The sequence below is a fragment of the Daphnia carinata genome, chromosome 7 (assembly GCF_022539665.2).
Source record: "Daphnia carinata strain CSIRO-1 chromosome 7, CSIRO_AGI_Dcar_HiC_V3, whole genome shotgun sequence".
In the NCBI taxonomy this organism is placed as follows: domain Eukaryota; kingdom Metazoa; phylum Arthropoda; class Branchiopoda; order Diplostraca; family Daphniidae; genus Daphnia; species Daphnia carinata.
Window position 1 is genome coordinate 5,704,314 of NC_081337.1, and position 24,803 is coordinate 5,729,116.

A 24,803-nucleotide genomic window follows, 5' to 3' on the forward strand; every position below is an offset into this window, starting at 1 on the left:
CTGAAGAAGCAAGAAGTCATGGGCAAACAGGCGAATGGTTGAGTTCAGAATATTATATACAGAAATAGCAAAACAGAAAAACACGTTTCGAGAGTGTACTCTTTTGTTGATTTGCAAAGCTGTGATGACGTTGGACAACGTGCACATGCGATTTGTATATTTCGATGCACTATTCGTACAAATTTCTGATTTCATCTCAACGTCTTTCGTTGCTTTATATTCTGTGATTCATTTAGCACAGCCTAAATACCAGTAAGCGTGCGAAGAATGCTTATTCAGTCGTTTTTGAAAAACAGATACAAGAAAATTAACAGTTACACGGAGATTCTTAATTGTTAATTTTTAGTTTTTTACGAGTTGCATGAATTCCTAATGTTCTAACACATAAATTGCGGTGTTTTAATGTCTCCAGAATTAAGTTTTGTAATTATTCGTTGGGTTTTTCTCGTTGGAAAAGTTAGACACCAGGTGGTGTGGCGGACGCCTACGTCACATCCTGTTCGATTTCAATTCGAACTGTTCGCAACTGCTAATCGAGGTAGTACTGATTTTTGTTGCTGTGTGTAGAAACGTGGTTCCTTCTTTTGTGATCTGGGGTTTGTAAAATAAAAAGTTGCAGTAGATAGTTTGATTTAAGATGCTTAATGAAATCTACTTACCAATTTTGGTAGAGGAGGATTCAGGAAGACAAAAAATGGAACACAATTTAGAAACTTGCCCTGTGAAGAAACAGATGGAAGAATTGGAACAGAATTGTAATGAGCTCCAGGCCAATCTGCAGTTGTCTGCAGTATATGGCAAAAGTTTGCTTGATGAAATCAATGTCCTTAAACACCAGATCAAAAACATGCAGACTCTTCAAGAGGTGCTAAACTTGTGCCAATATTAAAATCTCATTGTTTGATTATTTATATCTCCACAGGAATCCATTCAAGAAAATCACAATCTTCGAATGCAGCTTGAAGTTTCACAAAAATTGCACATCTCGCAGAACTCAGAGATGGAATCTTTGAAGGAATCACTTCAAAAAACAGAAAAATTGAATGAGCAGCTTAAAACTTTAGACGAAGAACAGCACAGAAAAGAATCATCTCTTATGTCTCAGGTATAATCATATTAAGTAATACATTAGGCTATATGAATAAGTTCTTCATTTGCATAACAGATTGCCAATTTCAAAGATCAAGCAGAGGCCAACAAAGAACAGTATGAATTAAAAATTAAAGAACTTGATGCTGAGATCAAATATATTAGGTCTGCTGAGCGTGAACCTGTGACAGTGAGCTGCAATCACGATGAGGAAATTTCTCAATTACAAGTATGTCATCTTATAATTTAAATAACAAAATTTGTGTTTGATTCTCTTATTATTGGCTTTTTGTTTTCATCAAGATGGATCTAGAAATAACCAATGAGAGCAAGAAAAAACTGGAAGAAGACCTATTATCCAAACACAATGAAATACATAAATTTCATTTGAGGGAAAACCAACATATTAACAAGATTTCAGAACTTGAGTACGAAATTTTAGCAAAAGAAAAGGCGTTGGCGTCGTCTGAAAAGCTTTTAGAGGTAATTTATCAGAAACAATTCGTTTGGTATTAGGAATTCAGAAAACCTTAAAATATTAATCATCTGTTGCGCATCCCGGGCCGTAGGAGAAGCGTATTGAAATTTTAGAGTTACAAGCTTTGCTCGAAGCTGAGCGCGTGTCGCAAACCAACCCAGAGAAACGAGGCAACTCAATTTTTAGCGAAGTCGAAGATCGTCGACAACAGGTCGAGCGACATTTAGCCAAATTAACAACTCTTTTAGACAAAGAAAAGAAGAAAAATTTGGATTTACAGGCAGAAATAGTTAAAGTTAAGGTAACTTTCACCAATATCCACTGTATTAAGTTTACAATTTGTTGTTAAAATCCGTTCGTGTCGTATTTAGAATCAAGTGGCATTTTTAGCATGTGGAGGGAACAATTCTGAATCTAGCAGAAGTGTAGATCAGCTGGAAAATCTGTTACGTTCTACAAATTCACAGAACAAGGTCCGGTAATTTGGGTTGGATTGTTTACTTAAAAACAACTTAAAATATTTTAATATATTTGTTTGGGACTTTGGGTTTTCTTTAATATTAGGATTTGTTGCAGAAAATTGAGGCTTTGGAAAAGAAAGCCCAGGCTGCTTGCTATCCAGTTCCCCAATTAGAAGACACCAAGAAGTGGATGCAAGCAATGCTTTCCCAGAAACAGTAATTACAAATATGTCAATATTTGAATACCCTGCCATAAGCTGTTTTAGTATTCCTGTGATATTATCGAGTACGCCATACGCCATCTCGTAGTAAAAACTAAAATTGTTTTTGCATTTTTTATTTAGAGAAGAAAATGATAAGCTACGCGCTGAAATTCGAGACCATATCCGTGCAAATCTATGCCAAAACGATCAAACAATGCAACTTACGAAACAGTTCCATGAAGCGGAAAAGAATTTTCAGCGAGCACGAGGGGAAGTTTTCCGTCTTAAACTCAAGATTGAAGAAATGGCGGCCAACGACAAAGCAACGTGCGCTTCTTCGCCCGTCTACTCTGTTCCTCCGACTCGTGTCGTCGAAGACGTGAAATTCGTCCTGGAAAACCAAGGAAGTATCAAACAACCGGAAAAGCCGCTGAGAGAGAGGGTAGTTCTCCAAAATCATTTTGATTCGAATACATTCAATACGTCGGCTGCCGTTGAAGAAGCATCGATAGCTGAAGAACAAAAGCATTCACTAATTGTGAGTATTTTTGCTACATAACAATTTAGCTTATCTATCATTTAAATGAAATAAGCAATTATGCAATTGACTTGCTCCAAACCGTAGCCAGCATTGCATAAGTTAATTACGTGTTTGATCGCGTTTTGCAGTTGGACATTCCCACGAAACCCCCAAGTGATGAAGCAGCTGAAACAGTACATTATGTAGAGACATCGCAATGTACTCTTAAGCGCCAAGTGCGCATGAATAATCAAGTCTGTGTCAAATACGAAGATGGCGATATAACTTCGGAAAATCTGGCTGAAGATAAATTTACCGCCGGCAACAGGATCAGCAAACCGGTCAGACAGCAAGTTGAAGTAGTTGACGTACCGACAGCAACGCCCGTCATGGAATGTAATCAGCAATAATAACCCCCCATCCGATCAGTTCTTATTTCTAAGTGGTCATGTTTTGTATTAAAAGGTATTTCAAATTGCAACCAATGATTATAGTAGAAATTTGTGCTTAAAATTTTGAAGTTAATCTCATTTCCGGCATTGTTGATTCAGAACCTCGATTTGGATTGGGTGGAGACGGGTTGATGGACCGTAGTTTGACAATGAAGGGGGCCATAAGACGAGAGTGATTGAGTTGCGAACAAACATCATTGAGGCGATGTGTCTACATCATCTGGGGCAGCCATCGCCGTCAGCAGAGGACAATCGTTTCCTTGAAGATGAACAGTCGAGAATATTTACTTTTGGGCACAAAAAAAAAGAAGACGTAAAGAATGATGGTAACTGGTTAAACTAGAGTAGTCTGATTTGTGTTGCTAAGCTGACTTCGTCAGTGTCGATAGTTTAAACACAACGACCCTGCATTGCCAAATTGGACATTGCTTGAAGATTTCAGACCTGTAAAAATGAAGGTCTCATAAAAAAAATTTTGGCAAACGAAAATCAAAAACCAACAATCACGTGGCAAATCGGTGGAGCAGGCGCGCCTAGCAGCTAGAAGACTGCGGGAGGTGAGCGTGCGTGTTTCTGTGCGTATGTGTGGCAAAGAGGGTGGCAGTTACGAAGGTGAGGAGGCGGAGGGAAAGATGAAAGAGGAGGGACCAAGAAGTTGGAGCCAACCGCCAGTGGAGCTCTCAGTCTCCACATTCCCTTACTAGACGGCGGAGGTCCTCTACAGACGCTGAACCATCGCATCAGCCTCAGCGAGTCCATCGCACGCTGAGAAGGTCGTCCACCCAATAGTCATCCAGCATCTCTCAACGTTCAAGGTCGCGCTCCATCCAGATCTTTTTGATAGATATAAAAAGAGAAAGAGAGAGCAAAGAGCACCCCTTGGTTGTTTTTTTCTTTTTTATTTTTATCATTTAATTCCTACATCCATTTAAAAAAGAAAACACGCACAATTCGCTGCCTTTCCCTCTTTCTTTTTATATCTATACTTTTTTTTTTTTTTTTACCTATTTCTTTACTAAATACCACTCTTCAACTGCAGGTGATCAATCTTGAATAAAGGGTGGAGGACCAGCAAGGAATGGGACTCATTTGCATCCGGCTGCCAGGGCTGCTTCGTTCACTCGTTACCTAGCGCGCATTTGTTGCGTCGTGCCGTTGTGTCAGCTCGCGTACGTCGTCTCTTCCCTTTTGGGAGGCTTCCTCTTCTGAAGTTTTCTCTACACATCGTCGTTCTCCTTGCCCAAAGGGGGAAAAAAAAGTCTCATAAACTTGGAAGAAAAAAGCTTTGACTTTTCGTGAATTTCATAGTCACCACTGCAACGCCAATATCGAAACGTCATTTGTGCAATCTACCATGGAAGGCTCTGAATCTCCGGCACCTGGACCTGGCGATCGCTTACTGTAAGTCCAAAATATTTACATATCTTCTTTTTTATTTTTAGTTTCGTTCGATTTTTGCGATGTTTTTTTTTTTTTGCCATCAGTTAAGAATCATGCGACGTGAGGGACATTTAAGCGTTGTTCCGTTTTTATGATTCTTTCGCTTTTCGGATGACTTGGTCTGTTAAATCTCGTGATGGACGTGTTGACGGCCGACTAAATGCGCGTCGCGGAAATTGGGGTGTTTTGTTGAGCTACAAAGAGGAAAGTGATGTCCATCACTTAACATCACAGTTGGTCGTCTCGCACTTTTTTTTTTTTCGGGATTGATGCGTTTTGTTTGTGATTCGCGTCAAGAATTGAAGAATAGGCCACTTGTTTAAGCAGAGAATCTATTATTATTATGCGTTTTCGTGGAGATTTTTGATTGCGAGCGTCGTCATGACGCGGCCATTTACTCATAGACGAGTAGAACATTCTTTTCGTTTTGCTGATTCATTTTGTTTGCGTTCTATAAGCTGCCCCATCATCTCCTTCAGGCAACGTTTCACGAGATAATTGAGAAACTTTTGTTACTCCCCCCCCCCCGCAAAAAAAAAAAACCTGGAAATAATATCGTCAACGAAATCCGGCTTCTTCATTTCCTCTTGAGAGCCCGGTATACTCTTAAAACTCTTTGGTATAATGGTATAATGTGTATAGACGGCTCGTGTTCAAGCCGCGATTGGATCAGCATCCATCATTCGATTTTGTCGTATGCAACTCTGACTCTGTATAGCAGTGCTATCACTCTCTGCTATATACCATTTGATGCGCTCTGGCGAACATCAAATCAGAAGCTTTTCGCTCTTTTTTTTTCTTGTATGTTAGGTGTTTGATTTCATTTCCCGTCAGGTTTTGTTTTGGGGCCCTACGTGCGGGTTGTTTACTTCATTGGGAATTTCTTGTAATCAAGATAGGAATAGACAAGGATTGCTGTTAGGACATTAGCTGACCTTAGTGGCTTGATCCAGCCATTTGCGGTCCCGTTGGCACGGGTCGACCTCGATGACCGATCGTGTGCTTTTTACAACATATGCTATGCGTGTTACGTGGCATGGTAACGTAAAAATTACTGAGTGAGGACCCCCTACGGGATATTTCGGCAAGCCTTCCATTTTTTTCCTGTTTTATTTATTTGTTTTTTCGGGTCATCACATTGTTGTCGTCCTCTCTTTTGCTATATTGTCACTATATCGCATCAATTTCTTTTTTTTTTCTTGATAAACGAAGAAAAAAAAAGAAAATACCTTTTTTTTTTTGTTCGTTTTTGGCATCGTGCCCGCAGCTCCCCAAAGCTGATCGACAATACGGTTGACGCGATTACGTTCGCCTGACGGACGTTGATTTCCGCTGCAAATAGTCACGCAGCTTGCGTGACGATGATGAGACGGAACGCTAGGAAGGTGGCATTAAGAGTCGCAATTTTCCTCCTTCATTTTCATGTGATTCAATACTGTCACGGATTCCTCCAATATGCACAAAGAAAGAGATCCCCTCTCGTTTTTCAGTCGATTGCAATTCCGTATGTGGAACAATTGAAGTGCACTTCTTCGTCAATCTAATTTGAATCGAGGACGTTTCACGTGTACACCACCACCCCAACGTTCCTTAAAAAGACCCGACTACATTCCACGTAACGCTCTTGTTATGCAATATCCATGTTTACGAACTCGCCAATCATTTTATTAGGTAGGGAGGGATTCGATATTGACAATCATTGCGCGTCTTTTTAATTTCCTTTTCCTTATTTTCTTATCTTTGTTCTATTGCTGTTATTCAGTTGAAAAGTCTTTTTTGATAGCGGGGCATCGCCGACAAGAGCTGCAATGGGGACCGTGTCAAAAGCTATCAATCCCATAGATGCGTCCGAGTAACTGCATGCATTTATGCGTTTGTCTCTTTCCCATGATAGCCTTTCGTGTTTAGTGACTGCGCTAAAAGACCCAAAGAAGCCAAGTTCAATCGACCATGTTCGCCCTGATAAAACCGTCCAATAAAAAAAAAAAAAAAAAAAAAAGAAGGGGGATAGTGTTAAAGACAAGGAACAAAAATAGAGTAGCGTCTATATTCTGTCTACTGATGGCGTCGCGCAACTATTTAAGCTTGGGCTGATACAAAATGGACCGTGACTTGCGTGAAACGTTAAAACCCCAAGGCATTCAAGTCGATATATGTATGTGGTGCCCAGATTGCGAGTTGTAGCGATTTTTCCCTTTTTTTTTTTCGCACGGTAGCATTTTGCTTCTGTTCTTAGTGGCTGCGAGCTCTTGTACCCGTGCATTTGTGGACGTCTTTTTAAAAGAAAAGGAGGGAATCATTTGAACGGGCTAAAAGCGTGTGTGTGTGTGTGCGTCTGACGTTTTGTGATGTCGTGGTCTATTGTCAACCCTCGTGAACCGCTTGTGAAACAAAAGACGAGACATATGTGTGTTGTCAGAATTCATTGGGGTCTTTTCAACGGTTACAACTCGGGCCTTGTCTACATCGCTTTCTATATCCCAACAGCTGTCTTACACCGTCCGTTAATAAATGAAATGTCTCCGGAGGGGACTAGAGCGTATGCAAATGTCGCGCGTGATTTTCCTGTACTCTCCAGAAAGCGTTTGTATAATGGGGTGAAAGTCGGGGAGGGCGAAGCAGAAATTTCTAAGCCAGATGGATGATAAATAGCTTCAAAGTCCAGTGTTTGTGTCCCCCCACTCCGCCGTATGATAGATATGGTGGTGATGCAAATACGACAGGCGGAGATGACTGGTACACGAAGCGGAGGGGGATTGTTCATCGAGGCCAAGTTTTTCTTGTGATTAATGTTTTCAAATTCCGGCGGATCTAATGAAATCAACGAGCGAAAGGCGTTCAACTTGAGATTCTGTTGCAAATTTATTTCTAATTTATTTTTTTTTCACAAAATAAAATAAAAGACCAATTTCTTTCATGAATCTATTGATTTGGTTTTGACAATTTAAAAAAGAAGACGAAGCTCAAGTTTGATTGCTCGAAAGAAATAAAAAGAGCCGAGGGGGAAAAAAAAGGGAAGCTCTGGAACGATAACTCACGACGTTTGCTCACCTTTTCAAGTGCTTAGAGAGATAGTGTATATCGTCTTTGTTGGCACTAGGGATTGGGTAGGAACAAGAGAAAAAGGGAAATCGTGTTTGCTTCATATCCACTGTATATTCCATCGCTGTAGCCGTTCTTTTTTTTTTTTTTCATTTCGATTGAATTGAAATTCTTCATTGAATTGCAGGAATATTGAACGCGATTGTGTTCACATAGAAAACAGGAAATGATATTGTGATTAAATTCGGGATGGTTATCCCTATTGTTGTATGAGGAAGCGAGTCCAAAAACGTGTCGCCAAATATCCTTTGCTTGTCGCAGAAACCAACTTTGATGGCTTCGATTTCATTGAATTTTTTTTTTTTTTTCTTTTTTCTTTTTTTTCTTTTTTTTTTTTTTTTTTTGAGAAGAGACTCTTGAAGAAACTCTCGTCATCAGCTGCTCACCCTCCAAAAGTATCTTATACTTTTTTTTCCCTTAAGGAGTAGCAAAAGCTCTCGAAGTTTTATTCTATTAACGCGCTTTTATGTTGAAACAGCACTTTTTCTAGCGATGATAACAAGGGATGAATGACTTTGCTTTTCTTTTCATTTTGCATCAGCAACGCCATCGTTTCGTGCGTGAATCGTTGCTACACCAACTGGGTCGATACTCTTGAAGTTTTTGCATGAAAAGAACTCATCTTGTCCAATGGCGCAATTTGTACGTTTGACAGGGAAAGATTTCAAGTACCACCCATTTGCTCGTTACGTACAGGTGTGACAGGATATGACGAGAAGCAATCACGTCGTGATTGATAACGGATTCAAACCGCCCTGTTGCGTCCCTAAATTCTGTATCGCCCCCAAAAACCATTCATGCAAAATTAGCTCACCAAATGAACTGTCGAATTTTGTCACTTCGTCCCACCGTTCGTTTTCGTGATTTTTACGTTCAATTTAAAGACGTGTGTCCTTTATGTTGTTAAGCTTGAAAATCCGAAGTAGGACTTTCGGATCGCGTTCTCATTTATGCAGTCCATTGGGATTGGCAATCCATGGTGGAGAGCCACTGTGGGTTTTGAAGGCCGGTACTCATCTTTCAATCCTTAATAGCCCCAAAGAGAGAGAGAGAGAGATTAGAATAGTAGTAACTGAACCTCTGTTACTAGTAGCCATTTTTTTTGTGTGTGTTGTATCTTTGTACTTTGATTGGGAAGTTAATTCTGTTATCCTTTGGGGATGTCGAAAATCCTATGGTCCACTTTTTCGAGTATATCGATCCTTTCTTTTTTTTATTCATCTATTAATGCTCCGGCCTATGAAAGACGATTACTTATTATGTCTTTGCAATGCCTTTTCTGCTTGCTTTTCTGCTGCAATTTCTAGAAGGATTGCTCTGTGCGTAATATCTTATGGATCATGGCCTGCAGATTGACAAAACTCTTTCGATCTTGATTGGATTTCAACTTGTCCGCTAAACGTCGTTGCAATACGGGAACAATCTGCTTCTTTGATTATTGAATTATTTTTTTTTGCGTCCAACCATTTTCACATCCTTTTTTTAAGGGTTTCTTGAAACTTTAATTTTCGTTTTAAATGTTGAGTTTTAGCTGTGGTCTCTGCGAATGAAAATCACCGTGCACGTAAATAGTCAGCTAGACATCTATTAAAGAAAAGAGATCCAATGGAAAATATGAGTATAACCCACTTATATTATTCCTCGCTGTCGATAGAATGTGATGGACTAAAAGATATTTGTATATTGTAATCTTTTGGATTCGTTTGTCGACAATGTTTGGACTATATTATCCTTAGTCTGATTCTATTGTATTTTTATTTGAAGAAGAAAAGTATTACTAGAATCTCTTTTTCTTTTGCCCGATTCGGCGAGTGTTCGTTTGTCCATACATATACTTATACTCTTCTTTTTGGTTGGCTGGCTGGCTGCTGTTAGCCTAAACGTGTGTATTGAGGCTCTCTCTTTTGGTCAGATCAGATCGATGTCCAGTCTAGCATACTCGTAGATATAAGACCCCCCCCCCCCCCCCCCCCCTTTTTTTTTTTTTTTCGTCTTCCCCTTAGCGCGTTTTGCTTGCTGCGTGATGCATCTTTTATGCAGACTCTTTCTTGTTTCTTCAGCCTGATTTAAGCAAGAGAAACTCGTCTCAGCTTTTATCGTCAGAAACAAGACTTGGGAAAAAACTGTCTGGACCTTAAGGCCCTGTGTGCTCCATCAGCCTCTGGCTTGGTGGTACCATTCTTCCTTTTTTTTCGATTCTCTTCAAACTTGAATTGCAAGAGGATAAAAAGCGACACGATTTTTCAACGATTGAAAAAGAGTGACAGTTTGAATATACAAAAAAAAAAAGAAAAATTGCTGATGGTGGTTTTCCTATTGGCCTTTTTTTGTCCTATACATTTCACCCATATAACCGTATTCAGTTCGATTAACGATCGATTTTTTCTTTTTGTTGCTTTTCGTTTCAAAGGATTCATGAGAAAAGTCATCCACTTTTGCCACGCGTCAATCTGATATGCACTCGTTTTCTTATTACCCATTCACACGTAGATGTATAATGGCCGATGCGTCTTTCAAATAGTTGGAAGGATCTTTTTCATCATCACGTCGAAAGGCGATGCTTTTTAACTCATTTGGCATAAGCCCTTAAAAAAAGAAATTGAATTTCCATAATAGATTTTTTTTTTTTTTTTTCGCGGGGATGGGTTCCATCAATGATGTGAGTGTATAGCCCTAGAGAAAAGATGGAGAGGTTTGAGCTGGTCGGTCAAGCGGCTAGCAAACGTCATGGAGTTTGGGTTTTTTTTTTTATTGTTCCTTATTGAACCCGACAGAAAGATGGAACGACGATGGGTACCGGGCAAATAGCGAAAGAGGCCCATAACAACGGCCAGCTTTACCGATATGGATAATCATTCTTTATTTCGCGTCTTATATAACGTACTCTCTAGTAGCTGAGCTAGAGTTTCACTTTTTTTTTTTTTTTTTTTTTGCTTTGCGCAGTTCATCCTGATTTTGGAAAAAAAAAATCTAAACATTTTTCTCTCCTTTTTTTTTTTTTTTTTGATGTGGAAATGTCTGTGTAAAGCGGGAGCCTCTTACCGTGCTGTTGAGTGTTGATAAAGGCATCAGAGGCCGAAATACGGTCGTCAGAGTTTCTAGCGGAATCCTCTTCAATTGCCCTTGTGTGCTGCGTACGAATCTTGGTAGTATAGTAGAGCTTATGCCTTGATAAAAGCTTTCTCTCTATAGTTGTCGTTCACCGTAGACTCCTTGTGTCTCCTTGGTGATTCGCCTAAAAGAGTCTGAGCAAACTCTGGTCATCACTTGGGCGCCTTCATCGTCAATAACCGAGCCGTCTGTTCTTATAGAGAACACTAAAACAATTCTTAAAAAAAAAAAAGCTTCTCTTTTTACGATGATCAACTGATCGTATTTCGATTTTTTTTTTTGTTTGCTTGCGCCAGATGCACAGGGCCAAATAAAACGATGTCAATTTAAAGGGCTTTAATGCGTTTTTGTTATGGCTATTTGCGCGAGTAGGTGTGTATTGTTAATGTTCACATTGATTGGCACGTCGTAGTCCGACTTTGTTCGCTTATTAGTATACCTTCCTTGTCGTGAGCTACGTATTTTCTCTGCTCCCGCTGGAGATTATTAGATCCGTAGAAGGGAGTGGAGATTACCGCGATGAAGCCAACAAAAATTGGGTGTTGTGTAGAAAACTTTATCAACAACGAAAAGACATAAGACGTGTTTTGGCTTTGTCCGAGATCGGGATGCGAAGTAAACAAAGTAAAACGTGAACCACGTACGCGTTTACAAATGAGCAAAAGTTTTTTTGTTTTTGTTTTTGTTTCCGGTATTATTCGGTATGCAACGCTTTATTCAGGCCTGGATGCTTTTGCCTTGCCAACCTCCACCTCTCGAGTCTTCTTTCATATTGGCGTCTTTTCTTTCAGCAGCGTCCATTCGAGACCTTTTGTAGCAAACAGCGTCTTCGTTATTATTACTGCACACGTGAAGGATTATGATACGCCCGGTTCGCCTTCTATTACGCGAGATACTCGTGTATGAAATTGGATGCCCCCGAGTCTTTGCTACGGTTCAATTCCCCAAAATTTTTTTTTTTTTTTTTTTTTTTTTTTTTTGCTTGTTCCCCTCCGCATTTCTTTATACAAGCCATACGCCATTATTCATATTCCACTTCTTTTGTTTTCAGTTTTTTTTTTTTTTTTTTTAAAAAAAACCCTCCGAAGATCATCATAATATTCTTTAGTCAATACGTTGCCAGTTGGTATGTTATATCCATTACAGCGTATTGGACCTAACGTTTGTCATTTGATCGGGGCGATAGCGAGTAACACTATATCTACACTATAATCACCACTCGTTCACCGGAGCTTAATTGATCGGGCGCAGTGATTTATCTTTTTGTTTTCTACCGAAAGATTTTCTGCTTGTTTGAATTGTTTTAAACTCGTACGTGTGGTTTAGGCTTTTTTGTGGGTTTCTTTTTCGTTTACGTTTGCAAATAAAACGAGAGTGGAGGACCTAAGTGAATAAAACTACAGTGAGCTAGTTGACGTATCAGTAAATAAATCCCGGATGGAATAAAAGAAGAAGGAAAGCAATATATAGGCTGAGGGAACAAGCAAGTGCTCACAGATATAGTCTTATGTAAATGCGGAAATCGCGCGAAATAAGCCAGTTTTTATTGAGCGGCAGAGAGAGGGAAGGATGAAGAATGGGGAAAAAAAAAGAGATGAAGAATAAATACGTCGAGATAGAATGTGTGTGTGTGTGGAGACATCAGAGGGAAAACTATTGAAATCTAACTCAATATACCGTTTCTGGCGTTCGCCTTTTCATTTGGGCAATGAGCCATCGCGGGCCAATGTCTTATCAAATGTGTGCCGCTAAAAGAAAACGCAATTGTAGTGGCTTATGTGATGTAAATAGCCGAGCGTCAAAATCCACCAGGATTCACCACATCAAACCGTATTTAGAATTCTGCGTACACTGTCTGGATTATTTCCTTTTTTTTTCTTTCAAAAACTCTTTCCATATAACAAAAAACTTATCACTATTTTCAATTTTTAGTTGATTCATTTTGCCACATTGTTTTTCGGACAAGACATATTTGATATCCCCGATCGTCCCAACCCTTGATGACAACGTCTTCGTTGGAAAAAAAAACAATTAAAAGTCTTTGTTACATCTTATTAGCTTCGATAGGCATCGTTTGTCGTCATCGTGGCTTATTATATTCCTTGTTTTTTTGCTGTCTCTGTTGTTCTCGTGATCGACAGTGTCATCGGTCATTGTCACTCTTTGGCAAGCGCAAACCAAAGTATTAGCATCACGAGGATTTTTGACTTGATGGTATCGTTTTTGACATCTTTCGGCAAGACAATCAGCGCCTGCGTTGTCGTCAGTTTTCTTGGGGAAGGGGGGGGGGGAGGGCGAGAAACGTCGATGGCCAATAATAGGAAGAACAAAAGAAAAACGGGGGAAAAAAAAGATGGATGGACAAGTTAGTCTTTGCTGACCTGGGGGGAAATATTATTGAAGACACAAGATCGATGACGCTCTCTTGCGATCCATATGTGTGTGTGTGAATCGAATCTCTAATGTATTTACGTATGGGCTCGCACGTCCCATCGTCTCTGTTGACATGGATATTTGTACGTAGACAGCAATTCAAACTCTCTCCCCTCCCCCAACAAAAAAAAAAAAAAAAAAAAAAAAAAAAAAAAGAAAATCAGATGCGTCTCAATCATTGCGATCCCAAAGACTTTGGTTTGGCTGTTTGACCTGTCCGCAATATGTTCGTCTATTTGTCTAGCATTCAAAAGAGGATCGTCGCGTAGGGACGAAGAAGAAAGGCTTGTAGTTAAAGTAGGATTGTCATGGCAACGTCCAAAACAGGTTAACATTTATCAAAGCAATATGATTGCGGTCATGGTAACAACGTAGGAACACTTGAAGAAAAAAAAAAAAAAAAAAAAAGAAGCGTATGTATATGGTTTGCGTTGCTTAGCGCTGCGATATACGAAGCAATTTGCATTGATTGTAATCACTCAGGTGCACGCTAGCAGAAAATGAGATGCTCTTCTTTTGCCCTGGTGAGCCGTTTCATCAACTTGAAATTGTGTGTGAAACTATACGCTAGTTAATCGGGTATTGATGTGTGCTACCTCTAAAAATTGGATGGATGTAAATCATAAATCTTTTTTTTTTTTTTTTTTTCTTTGGTGCTGAGCATTTTTTTTTTCTTTTACATCGTGCTCACGAAAAAAAAAAAAAAAAACGAGGTACGAGACAGTGTGCGCGTTTACAAAGCTGTAGAATAAAAGACAAACAAGCGGCTAAGGGAACGGCCGGAGCAGAAAGCTCGTTAGAGACCAAAAAGAACCTGTCAAGGCCATCAGGTTCCTTTTCCTCTACATATGTGCATACAGGGAAAAAGCCAAGCTCTTTTGTTCCTCTTTTTTTTTTCCTATTGTTCATCAATAACTTGGCGAGTCTCTTTGTGTTCCTTTTTATTTTCTCCTTCCGTTTGCCATTCTCCCAATTTTTCTTTCTTTCTTTGGAAACCCTCAGAAAAGAGAATATGATAGTGGGAAAAAGACCAACTCAGCTGATTGTAACAAGGCTCGTTGCCTCTGGTTTGTCTCGATAAAAAAAAAAAAAAAAAGGGCGACAATCTTAGAATGTGTCGTCAGGTGCTTTCGAATGCACGTTTACCTCAATTACCCATTTTTTTTTTTTTTCAAGGGGGGGGGGTGGAGGAATCTCGTTATCAGCACGGAGCGTCACGTTCGTTTGTCCAAGAAATCTCAATAACCGAATAGACAGTTATTAATACTCTGTCCTCTTTTGTTGATATGTTTTTTTCATGATTTGTGCCCATCAAAAAAAAAAAGAATGGGCTTTATTTTTTCTATACATAAACATCGTGGAGGGCGGTGGGTGATGATGCGGAACGAGGGGGTGGGCGGCCATTGTGATGCGGATGGAGCAATATATATAAAAGGGAAGGGGCTTGATTGGAGCGCGCGGTGTTTCATCCGGATGTAATATCGGTTGGCAGTGGCGGAGAGATTGAGGGACAGCTCTGTTCACAACACAGGAAATATATCTTTTAATGAGATGATCAAGTCTGCTCCCCTTAATGTTCTTCGTGATTACTCTCATGAATAGCGGTGACTGTTGAGTGTATGCAAGACGAGCAGCGTCTCCTTGTCAACGCCACATCTTTGACTGAAATGGACGTTGATCGCTTTTGAACGCGCGCAGGGGGGGGGGGATAGACAAAGTTTAATCAACTTCTTCTTCGATTGTTTTTTTTTTATCTTAATACGGCGTTCGAACGTCTGGCTTTTTTTTTGTTTGTTTGTTTTTGTTACGACGTTCAATGTCATTCAAAAATGGACGGTTGTCTTTTCAAATTTTTTTTTTTTTTTTTTTTTTTTTCGAAGAGGCTTTTTGTGGACAAAAGAAAGTTGACGCCCTCTCCATGGATCGTTTGTAGAGTTTTCTTTAAGGAAAAAAAAAGGAGATTGAAACGCGAGAGAGTAGGGTGGGATAGAGTTTGTTGTTGCGGAAATCAGCCAAGCAAAGCGATGACTTTTATCTGTTTATTCTTGCTTATTTCCTCGAGACGTCTTTATCATCTCTTCGTCTGTTTATCTATACTGTATAATATATACCGTATATATATACATATAATAAACAGTATAGATAGTGTGTGTGTGTGTGTGTGTGTGTGGAAGGGATGGATGAGTTTTCAACGGAGATGAACGACGACTCTCCATATGAAAACGATTCACGGTTTCTGTTGAATCTCTTTTCTGTTTGTGCAGTGTCTTTCATGCCATTTTCTCTTTCGTCTTCCGACAAGATGACAGACAAGAAGACAAGGGGACTAGAAATTTCAGATTTTAGGAGAAGAAATCCTTGATTGATATGTGGCGTATAGTCTGTTGGTTTGACTAAATGTCCAATAAGAGACTGGGCGTCGGGAGGGACTACATGACAGGAAATTAGAAGCTAGTTGCTGAGCAGCAATGTTATTAAACAAGATTGATTGTCTAGGTTACCCCGTGTATGACCATATACTTTGATCTATCTTACAAATTGCCCGTTTAGATCGTCTTCATTTCGCGCGTAAAAATTGGCCTCTAACTTTGATTGTGTGCGCGTCGTTTACGATCGAGTGGTCTGCTCTCAAAGCGTTCTCTATTTTACATCCATTCAAGTTGTATGGCAATGTGATGAAACTTTTTTTTTTATATATTTAATTCCCGTGGCTCAAGAGTTTAACAACGGCAACATTCTACAATTCTTCAAAAGTTGTGTGCTGAAATCGAAACTCCGCTACTTGATTTCTTTTTTCTTTTTTTTCTTTTTTGTGTGTGTGTGTGTGTGTGTGTATCTCATCCCCGAGGATTAAAAGTACGCTTTTTATCAGCCCGTATTCAGTCGCTATAGAATTTCGGCTGAAATATATTTTTAAGCTATTATCAGAGAAAAGATTATCGATTTCCTCGTAAATTAAAAGGCTCGTCCTTCCGGCTCTTCTTTAGACGTGATTAGGTAATCCGATCGCGTCGCGCCAGTGCTCCCGATCTTTCGGCGACGATCAAATTTTATCCCTATTACGATTTTCTCATTTGAAAATCACAGCTCCATTAAAGATAACACAATAATGTATTAAGATAACAAAATCTATTTTATTTTTTCCAATTCAAATGCAAATTACAAGTCTGCAAGTTTCGACAGTTCTCAACGTGATCCAATGAAATGCTTAAAAACAATCCCTTTTCGGGACTATTCACACATCTTGTCGACTCACGACGCTTCGTGTGTAGAATGACACGTTCAAAAAAACCGAATTAAAGTTGAATTGCATCGTTTTGAACCAATTAGTGCCGAGAATCGATTCGCATTTAGCCGTCGTGACGATCAATGGGAGGACACCTTCCCTTCCGTTGTATTCCGCTTTGACCATGCACACGCCCTTCGATGGGACCACCTTTTTAGCAGCGTCCAAGATCGGCATGGCAAAAGGTTTCAGCAAAGGTTTTCCCAATTTTTCCCAGGTCGCCTCGCTAATGACGGACACCGTAGCGCCCGTGTCCAGCATCATTGGGATTTTGATTCCTTCCACTTTAACAGCGATGAAATAGTGATGCGTAGCGAACGTGTTTGCCATTTGCGAGACCAGCTGACGTTGTTTGTAGGACTCGGGTTGATATCGAGAGACGTTGTCGCAATTGAAAATTTGATTCCAGTCCAAGTGGAGCGCAGGGAACCAAGATCTGCCCAGCAAACTGGCCACGTTCGGTTGTTCAGACACGAAGAGCGGCAGGTGAAATGTTTTGCCAGCGTATTGCACTTGGCTTGTGAATTTGCCCATGATGGCTAGTTTAGCGCCCGTAGCTGTTATCCACGAGTCTGTTGTGGGTACCGGTTCCAGCATCGGTTGGCCGAGTTGGTTCCAAATGAGGCGACCGATCATCGAAATGTGACAGCCGGAATCGATTGTCATGGTAACCGGTTGACCGTTGACTTTCATATCCAAGTGAAACTTTCGTTTGTGTTCCTGTGTTCCACCACCTCGTGTGTCGTTGGCATACGTCGATTCGAGTGTCTCCTGCTTGACATTTTCCTCTTTGTTTGGTCGGTGCGGTTCGATTGCAGGGTTGGGGGGATCGCTTTTAATTAGTAACCGTCTTTCGACGTTCTCTTTAACTGCATGGAAGCGTTTGGCAGCCATTTGGTTAACCTGAGTTCTATTTTCCGGTTTGATTGGTGTACGCAATTCGCTATCGATAGCTTTGTACTGAGTAGACATTTTAAATTCCAAATGGAGTCAATCGGATGTTCGAATTGGAGCTCCATCCTACCTGTTTGTTGCCTTATAGGTAAGCCTTTTGGCACAAGCCGTTGGTGAAAGCCTTTCGATGTTTGTTGATCAATTGTGAATCAAAGATTTTAGGGAGGACTTGATTTCGTTGGGTCGTTTGAATTTTTTCGCATCATGTTCATTGTTTAGTTTCCCATGGGTTTGTTCGAAATGACGTCATAACTGAGCAGGACCCGAGCTAGTTAGTAGACGATTATGCCTCTCCTGATGTTTACGTACACAGGGCAACGAGAGGGCAATTGTCTTGACATTGGCAAACTCTAAGCGCTTCGTGACTTGATTTTATTCTTGATTCGAGGTTTTGTTGACATGAATACGACAAAAGCTTAAATTCCTGAATTACCCCTGGCGATGAGGATTGCGCTAATAGATGGCTGCCGGTCGTATTTATCCTGGCTTGTTGAACGGCCATCAGCTACGTGTATCTGTAACAAGGCATCGGCGCTCTTGCGATCCTATTTGATTTGAGCTTCCTCCAGACTTACTTTACGGCTTACAGGGTCCGTGACATACTTCTCTTGTTGGTCCAGTTCGCGAATTTACATCATACTGCAAAAGAACAAGAGTCAAATAAATCCCTATTGTTTGAAGAGCCTCTTGCCTTTCCACCGCTTGATTTTTTTTTTTTGCTACTCCGACCATCGGTTTCTGTGTTGAAATATTTTTTCTTCTTTGAAATGGAGACACAAAATCCAACTGGCGATTCGCCATTATCGATCGATAGACTTTCCCCCCCCCCCTTTTTTTTTTTTTTTAAATATTTATTGTAAAATAATCAGATCGTCGTCAAGATGTGCTGCGCTTGCAGCTTCACGTCATTGATCGGAGCCTGAAGGAAAGAAAGATGATGGATGTCCTTGCCACGCATTTTGTTTCACGTCGTTAAAAGAGAGAAAAAAAAAAAAGTGGCTCAGTTTGACGGAATATGTGCGCCGATTCAAACCGCGTTTGCAGTTTTCCCATTCTCGATTGATGTGTGACAAAAGAATCCCATTTTGCCAAGCATGAACCTTTACTTGTCCATTCATTTGTTGTGCTGTGCCTTTTCTTGTTGATCGTTAAAATGTTGGGAGAAATCAAAGAATGAAAGACCCTCAACAGTAGTAGTTGTTTTCTTGAAAAGAAATCGTAAATTATCGACAGACTGTAGCTAATGTTTAAATGGACGGGGCCTAGCAAATGACGCCATAGGGCTGGCCGGGAGTATCGAAAAGCTCGTAGCATCTTCTTGTTGTCTTTCATTTTTTTTTTTTTTTTTCGTTTCGGAGCTTTGCTAGTTCTCCCCCAAGCAGATAAGTAAATAGTATTTAAAAGAAGACGAGGCTTGGGTGTTCCTGCACGCTTGCATTTATGACGGCAGAGCCGCTGCTCTTTTCATGAGCCCCACTAATCAAAAAAGCTATTGGGCGTTCAATGGCTGGAAGGAACGAGTGCCCGTCTTGGAAGTCCCGCATAGACCGTGCCACGGGATTTATTTGAAGGTCCTCTAGTCAGCTGGATGAAATAGTCAACATTGACAATACCGTAGGATGAAAAGTCTTTTTTTTTTTTTTTTTTTATTATTATTTGCTTGAAATCTCCCGCTCTCTCTTGACGTTGCCTCTTTTGAATTCCACCCCATTTTTTTTTCTTTTTTTTAATGGAAATAAGTTTTTGAATCGCGGTGAAGACGTCTGCCGCTAGAGTGCACAATCTTCTTTTGTTTTTTTTTGTTTTTTTCCTCTTTAAAAAGAAAAAAAAAACGAGAAATGGATTTAAAGCTCTTGTTTCTATGTGACGTAAAAATGTCTGCATCGGCATGTTTCATGTGTGCGAAATGTGGCGGGACTGCCTGTCATGACGTCATTAACCGCTTCAGTTTTTCCTACTTTGTGCATTCACACTCGCGAGCGTGATACGTTCTTTGCATTGGCCTCTCCCCGCTAAACAAAGTTTCCAATATCTTTTTTTTTTTATTATTATTATTTATTTGATTTGAAATATTTATCAATAGTTTGGGATTTTGGCAACCCTTGACGTAACAAAAAAAAAAAAAAAAAGAAAGATTTGAAGCAGAGAGATGTAAACGATGTGGGGTCGCGTCGTTTGATGCTGGAAGCGATCGTCACGCCCCTCAGCCTCTTTTTTTCTTCTCTGCTCTCCGCTTTCCCTTTTGGCCGTCAACCTTGGAACCGGTTGACCGTCATCAGTCTCTGATTGACCGACGCGTGGTCCGGTTTTGTGTCCAAGAATTTCGTTTGTTTTCTAACCGCACCAAAAAGAAACGAAAAAAAAAATTAAGCTTCGTGTTACCATTTGACAGCGACGGTTATTGTGTCAAGTGCTGCCTCCGGGAGTCGTCCGTTTGTCACGAGGGCAGGTGTTGTCTCATCATTTTTATTTTTCACGCCATTTTGTTTACGCTTTGTGGTGGGTTTTTTTTTTTTTTTTGCTTGCTATTTTTTGTTGTTGTGTGTTTTGAGCACAAGAGAAAACACCTGTCACGTAATGGTACGGTGTGTACGCGTGTGTTGAGCCTCACGATCCAACAGTTGGGTGTCGAACAACAACACAAACAGCCGGTGGCAAACTGGGATTTTTTTTTTTTTTTTTTTTCTCGTCACGAATTGAAATCACTTGTAGAAGAAGCGTTTTTCAATATTGTTTTGTTGTGTACGTTCCTTGACACGGGGCCTATATAGTCACGATCGTAGCCGACAGGAAAGAATCAATAAATTCTATGGCAACGCTAGTTTCTCTACGACCGACGCAATTTGCCCCCCCCCCCCTTTCAGGATCGAGAGATATCGTTGCCACCCATCAATATTAAAATGCGTTTCATTAATCGAACCATTTGCAAATGCTAATATGATAAAAACAAAACGGCAGAAACGTTTGTCAGTTTAACTTTTTAGCCATTTCAAATGCATTAGAGCCATAGCTTTTGCTTAGGTTCTGTGCATTGTTAGATATTTCATCATTGCTTAATGTTATAATTCGAACATGCGAAACAAAAGTCCGAAAAAGGACGTTGAAACTATTGGGACGTGTGTCTATTTGTTTTGTTTTTTAACGAGTTTGAACCTTTTGAAATATGTTCACGGTTTCTTATTGCTGTGCTGTAAAGGAATGTAGAGGGCATTGGCTGATGGACGGCAATGTTTCACGCGTTTCTTTTTTGAACTGCTTGTTTGACATTTTTGTTTTTGCGGCTTCCTCGACCCGGCGATCGTTTTTGAACGAGGGTCCGGGCAACTAAAAATACTGCGCTCAGCAGCAGAAACAGATGCAAACGTTCCGATTCTCAGAGAACCGAAACTAGTGGAAAGGTCTTTTTTTTTTTTTTTTGCATATCTGTTCGTTCATAATGTACGAGAATTTTCTACGAGCGCATCCGCAACCGTTGCAGCGATTTATACGGGAAACAAACGAGAGACTTTGGAACGTTTCAAAGTCTTCTTGCAAACAATTGAATGCGAGCCAAAAAAACAAGATCTGCATTCACAAAAACAGAAAAAGGCAGAAAAAAGAATAGATTTTTTTTGTTTTGTTTGTTTGATGTAGCTTTTCATTGAATAAAAAGGGGGAGGAACAGCCAAGAGCTGTTACCAACTGTTTTATTTCCAACAACTGGAATAGCTTCCGAGTCTCACTGATTAAGCATCGTGGGTTTCTCGGGGCTCTTATCTTATCGGCTTAATCAATGCGAATAGAGTTGCTGTGATGGGACGCGCAAGTCGATGCCATTTTTCGTAGATTCAAATAGGGAAACACACCATCAACATTCCTGTTTTTTTTTTTTCCCCTCCTTTTTTATTTGGCACAGACTAATGAGTTTCGTTTGATTAACGGCCATCTATGATGACATGACGGCCCAAACGTTTTTTGTTGTTGTTGTTGTTTTTAGTCCTTTTTGTCTGTCGACACCGTGACAACCGGTGGTCTGAATTCAAATAACGTAGAGAGCTCATCTGTATACTTGTCTTTCTTTTATTTTATTTTTCTCTGTCGGTATCCATGGTAACCATGTTGTCGCCTCTCCGGTGTCTTTACACGCGTTGGGGAACTTCGGGTCTCTTCTTTCTCTCTGCTTTCTTCTATTTGTCTTTATCACAACGTGCGTCGCGTCCCTTCCGCACGCCAAACGTCGTGATAATGAACAACAGGCAGTCGTCCGAGTCTCACCATCCGGGGGAGTCGTCGGGCAAAGGCCGAGCCTGGCACGCCGTCTTCAATCCGGATCGGCCGCAAAATCAAGTGCAGCACGTCCGGTACGTTTTCTTTCTTTCTTTCTCTCGCATTTCCTTCTTTTATTATCCCACCCCCCTTCTCTCTTCTTTGGTTTAAGTGATGTTTCCGTATATCCTTAGTCTGTTGATAGCCGTCGAATTGATGGATTAGGTCCCGTCGCCTCACTGCCGTGTTCCGGCCCAATGAGCGCCGGAACGAACAGATGAGGTTCAGAGCCGAGCAACGTGCCAATATTTCAATCACAGTCCTCCCCCCGTCCTCCCAGAAGAGATACATTTTTTTCGTCAGGCGTTAGGGTCTCATTTTTTTTTTCTTTAGCTACGATAGTAAATAAAAGGCCCCCCACCAAAATTTAAAAAAACAAAACAAAAAAAACAATAGCCTTTAAATCCAAGAAATGTCGTTGCTTTTAAAAACTATTGTTTTATTATTTTTGATTTTTTGCATGAATAATTATTTCGGCCCACTCGTGAAACGCGTTCAATTTAAACTGGAGGAAGGAAAAAAAAAATGATGATTGGTCATTCAGAAAAAATGCAGGCTGGCCTCATCAGTTGTTCACTTGAAAGTTAATTGACAGTTGAACGTGGTCGGATGTTCGTAACGGATCGTGTGTTGATCTTACATCTTGTATATAGGTCTAAGCTGAATAGATTATATCCATAAGGCCCATTACGTAAGTGTGCTCAAGGCAGTGCGCCACACAAGTCGAGAAACGGCTACCCCCCCCCCCCCTTTTTTTCCCCCTACTATTTATATGACATCATTGAAGCCAACTCAATTTTTCGAACGAGTGGGCAGAGAAACAGAGCCATTTTTTTTGTTTGGTTTTTTTTTTTTTTTTTTTTCCTCAAGATGTACAGTGTGTATATATTTATATAGGCCACATTTATAACGAACTGTTGCTCAATTGGTGTCAATGATGTCGGTGCCTGCTCCCAAGAGGGAAGTGGATGCTTGGATGATCATTCCTCTCTCTCCTTCTCTACACACTTTTCTCTTTCTTTTTTTTTTCTTTCCAACTTTGTCCGTTCGTGCGTCCTTCATTCGCTTCTAGCCCGAGCATTTTCTTTTTTTTTTCCTTTCCTAGCCGACAGAGGCAGGATATACATCTCTATGTCGCCACCCGCAACAGCCCCACAAACTATTTTTATAGTCTTTATAGAGAGACGGAGCTTTCCGTCGTTCCGCTTACAGTTGACGAATTGTGCGACCATTAAGAGCTCGTTGCTGCCTACCCTCCCTATCGTTTTTAGCTACCCAGCGCCTCCTCATTAATGGAGTAAAGCCACCGAACGAGAGATTATTACGTGTATAGCCCCCCCCCCTCTGACATCAGGAATGGCCCGTGGCCTTTAAGCGATAGGACGTCTAAATTCCTTTTTGTCATTTCATTTGGTGCCCATAAGCGATGGATCGCTGGATGATAATTATTCTTTCCATCAAGCCGGAGAAAATGAAATTTTTGATTGAATCAAATCATCATTCCGTTTTTGCTTTTCTTAACTACAGGTCGTTAAAACAACGAGGGCCATTTATTGTTATCAATGAACGATGCGTGTCATCGTTTCGCATTCGTTGTGTCTCACATGTTGAAATTATTTTTTTCCGAAATGCGATTCAAATGAATTAAGGATGTGTGCAAGTCTAGAGGGAGAGAGAGAGAGAGAGAGAGAGAGAGAGAGAGAGCGAGAGAAAACTTGTAGGAGTTCATGCTAGGGTGGTTGTTTCTAATGAGTGTCGTATGAAAATACTCGGCCGTTTGGATAGTAGGACCCATCTAATCTCGTTACTCCAATGAGCTTTAATTTTTTAGGGCAAAAGAAAAAAATGAGCTTTCATTCCCCCGCTCGTATGTGTGTTTAAATTGAAAAAGAACATTACGAGAGTTAAAAAAAAAAAAAAAAACGAGACCTTTTTGCATGAGATACATGAAGCGACTCGTAGGGTGGGGTGCAATTTGAGACGGATTGAAATAGAAGCAAGAAACAAGAGTCCTGGATTATTTGAGAGCGCTACAGAATATATAACAACAAAGGAGTTGCCGGGATAATCACGCGGAGTGGGGGATCAAAGCGGGAAATGATGTCTGGGCAGCGAAAAAGAGAGAGAGAGAGAAAAAAGAAGCGATGGGCGGGCAAACGAACAGGCGACAACGGCAGTTGTTAGCAGGCTTCCTCTTATACCATCACACAAGAGTCTTGTTTCGTATATAGTTGTCTATATACGCCGTTTATTCCCGGTCGGCTTTGAATGCCCGCTACTCGTTTGTTATAAGTCGACGACAGCGTCAACCAGTGGCGCTCAGTCGCTCGTGCCTCTTTAACAAAGTTCGGTCAGCAAATCGTGCTCGATCTCGTGTCTACACACACACTTACACAATCAGATCGTTCCTTATAACCACCCCCGTATACACACACGCACATTGAAAGGAGACAGGTGCTCCGGCCTTTCAATTTTATTGCTTCCATTTGCGATCACAAGTGTTGCCAAGTGTTTCGGATTTTCTTCCCCTTTTTTTTTGTGTGTTACCGGCTGCGGTTTGAATTAGCGAAAAACACACATTTGAACAACAACACGCTCGAAAAAAACAAAAGAATTGGAGAAAAATATGACGAAAGTCACGAGCGAACGGAATGAAGCGCGTGCAGCTTCGTGGTCAGCCGGAGCGGCCGCGGCGGATGATGGTGCGGCGACCAAAGTGACGGTAGAAGACGAAACTCGATCGCGACCGGCCGCTATGGCCGAACGCTGCATGTCGGTCGTACGCGATTCGTGCGGAGTTGCACGCCAATGCGCCGCACGCACTTGGCAGAGGTGCAACAGCACGATAGCTCAAGCTGTGGCGTAAGCTTCAATCATTTGTTTTTGTATTTAGTTTTATTTTTAAATCTGTACAAGGATCCGTTTTGGATTTCGCTGTTAGGTCCTTTCCCGATAAGAGAAAGTGGTCA

At 40.6% G+C, this 24,803-nt stretch overlaps 2 protein-coding genes and 1 long non-coding RNA gene across 7 annotated transcripts in view; 2 read left to right on the forward strand and 1 right to left on the reverse strand.

The window, feature by feature from the left end:
• Window positions 1-507: 507 nt before the first annotated feature.
• Window positions 508-3,264, forward strand: LOC130699271 (protein Spindly-like). Its single transcript, XM_057521602.2, has 10 exons — window positions 508-596; window positions 672-865; window positions 923-1,105; window positions 1,166-1,318; window positions 1,393-1,572; window positions 1,659-1,868; window positions 1,939-2,040; window positions 2,132-2,244; window positions 2,373-2,769; window positions 2,901-3,264. The coding sequence occupies exons 2-10, from the start codon at window positions 695-697 to the stop codon at window positions 3,159-3,161; spliced, it is 1,770 nt and encodes a 589-aa protein (XP_057377585.1). The 5' UTR covers window positions 508-596; window positions 672-694; the 3' UTR covers window positions 3,162-3,264.
• LOC130699286 (uncharacterized) lies at window positions 2,974-3,881 on the reverse strand. Its single transcript, XR_009003405.2, has 2 exons — window positions 3,705-3,881; window positions 2,974-3,647 (listed from the first exon to the last, which is right to left on the reverse strand). It is a non-coding gene; the product is annotated as an uncharacterized LOC130699286 (long non-coding RNA).
• A 574-nt stretch (window positions 3,882-4,455) lies between these two features.
• Window positions 4,456-24,803, forward strand: part of LOC130699270 (excitatory amino acid transporter 3-like) — a 28,269-nt gene continuing 7,921 nt past the window's right edge. The window contains exons 1-2 of one of the 5 annotated variants that reach the window (XM_057521601.2): window positions 4,456-4,604; window positions 21,765-21,869. In XM_057521601.2, coding sequence (XP_057377584.1) covers window positions 4,558-4,604; window positions 21,765-21,869 — 152 coding nt within the window. In that variant the 5' untranslated portion in view covers window positions 4,456-4,557. Of the gene's footprint in view, window positions 4,605-19,863; window positions 19,979-21,764; window positions 21,870-24,445; window positions 24,697-24,803 lie in introns of those variants that run through there. The other 4 variants (XM_059496190.1, XM_059496191.1, XM_059496189.1 and 1 more) reach the window with 4 other exon arrangements.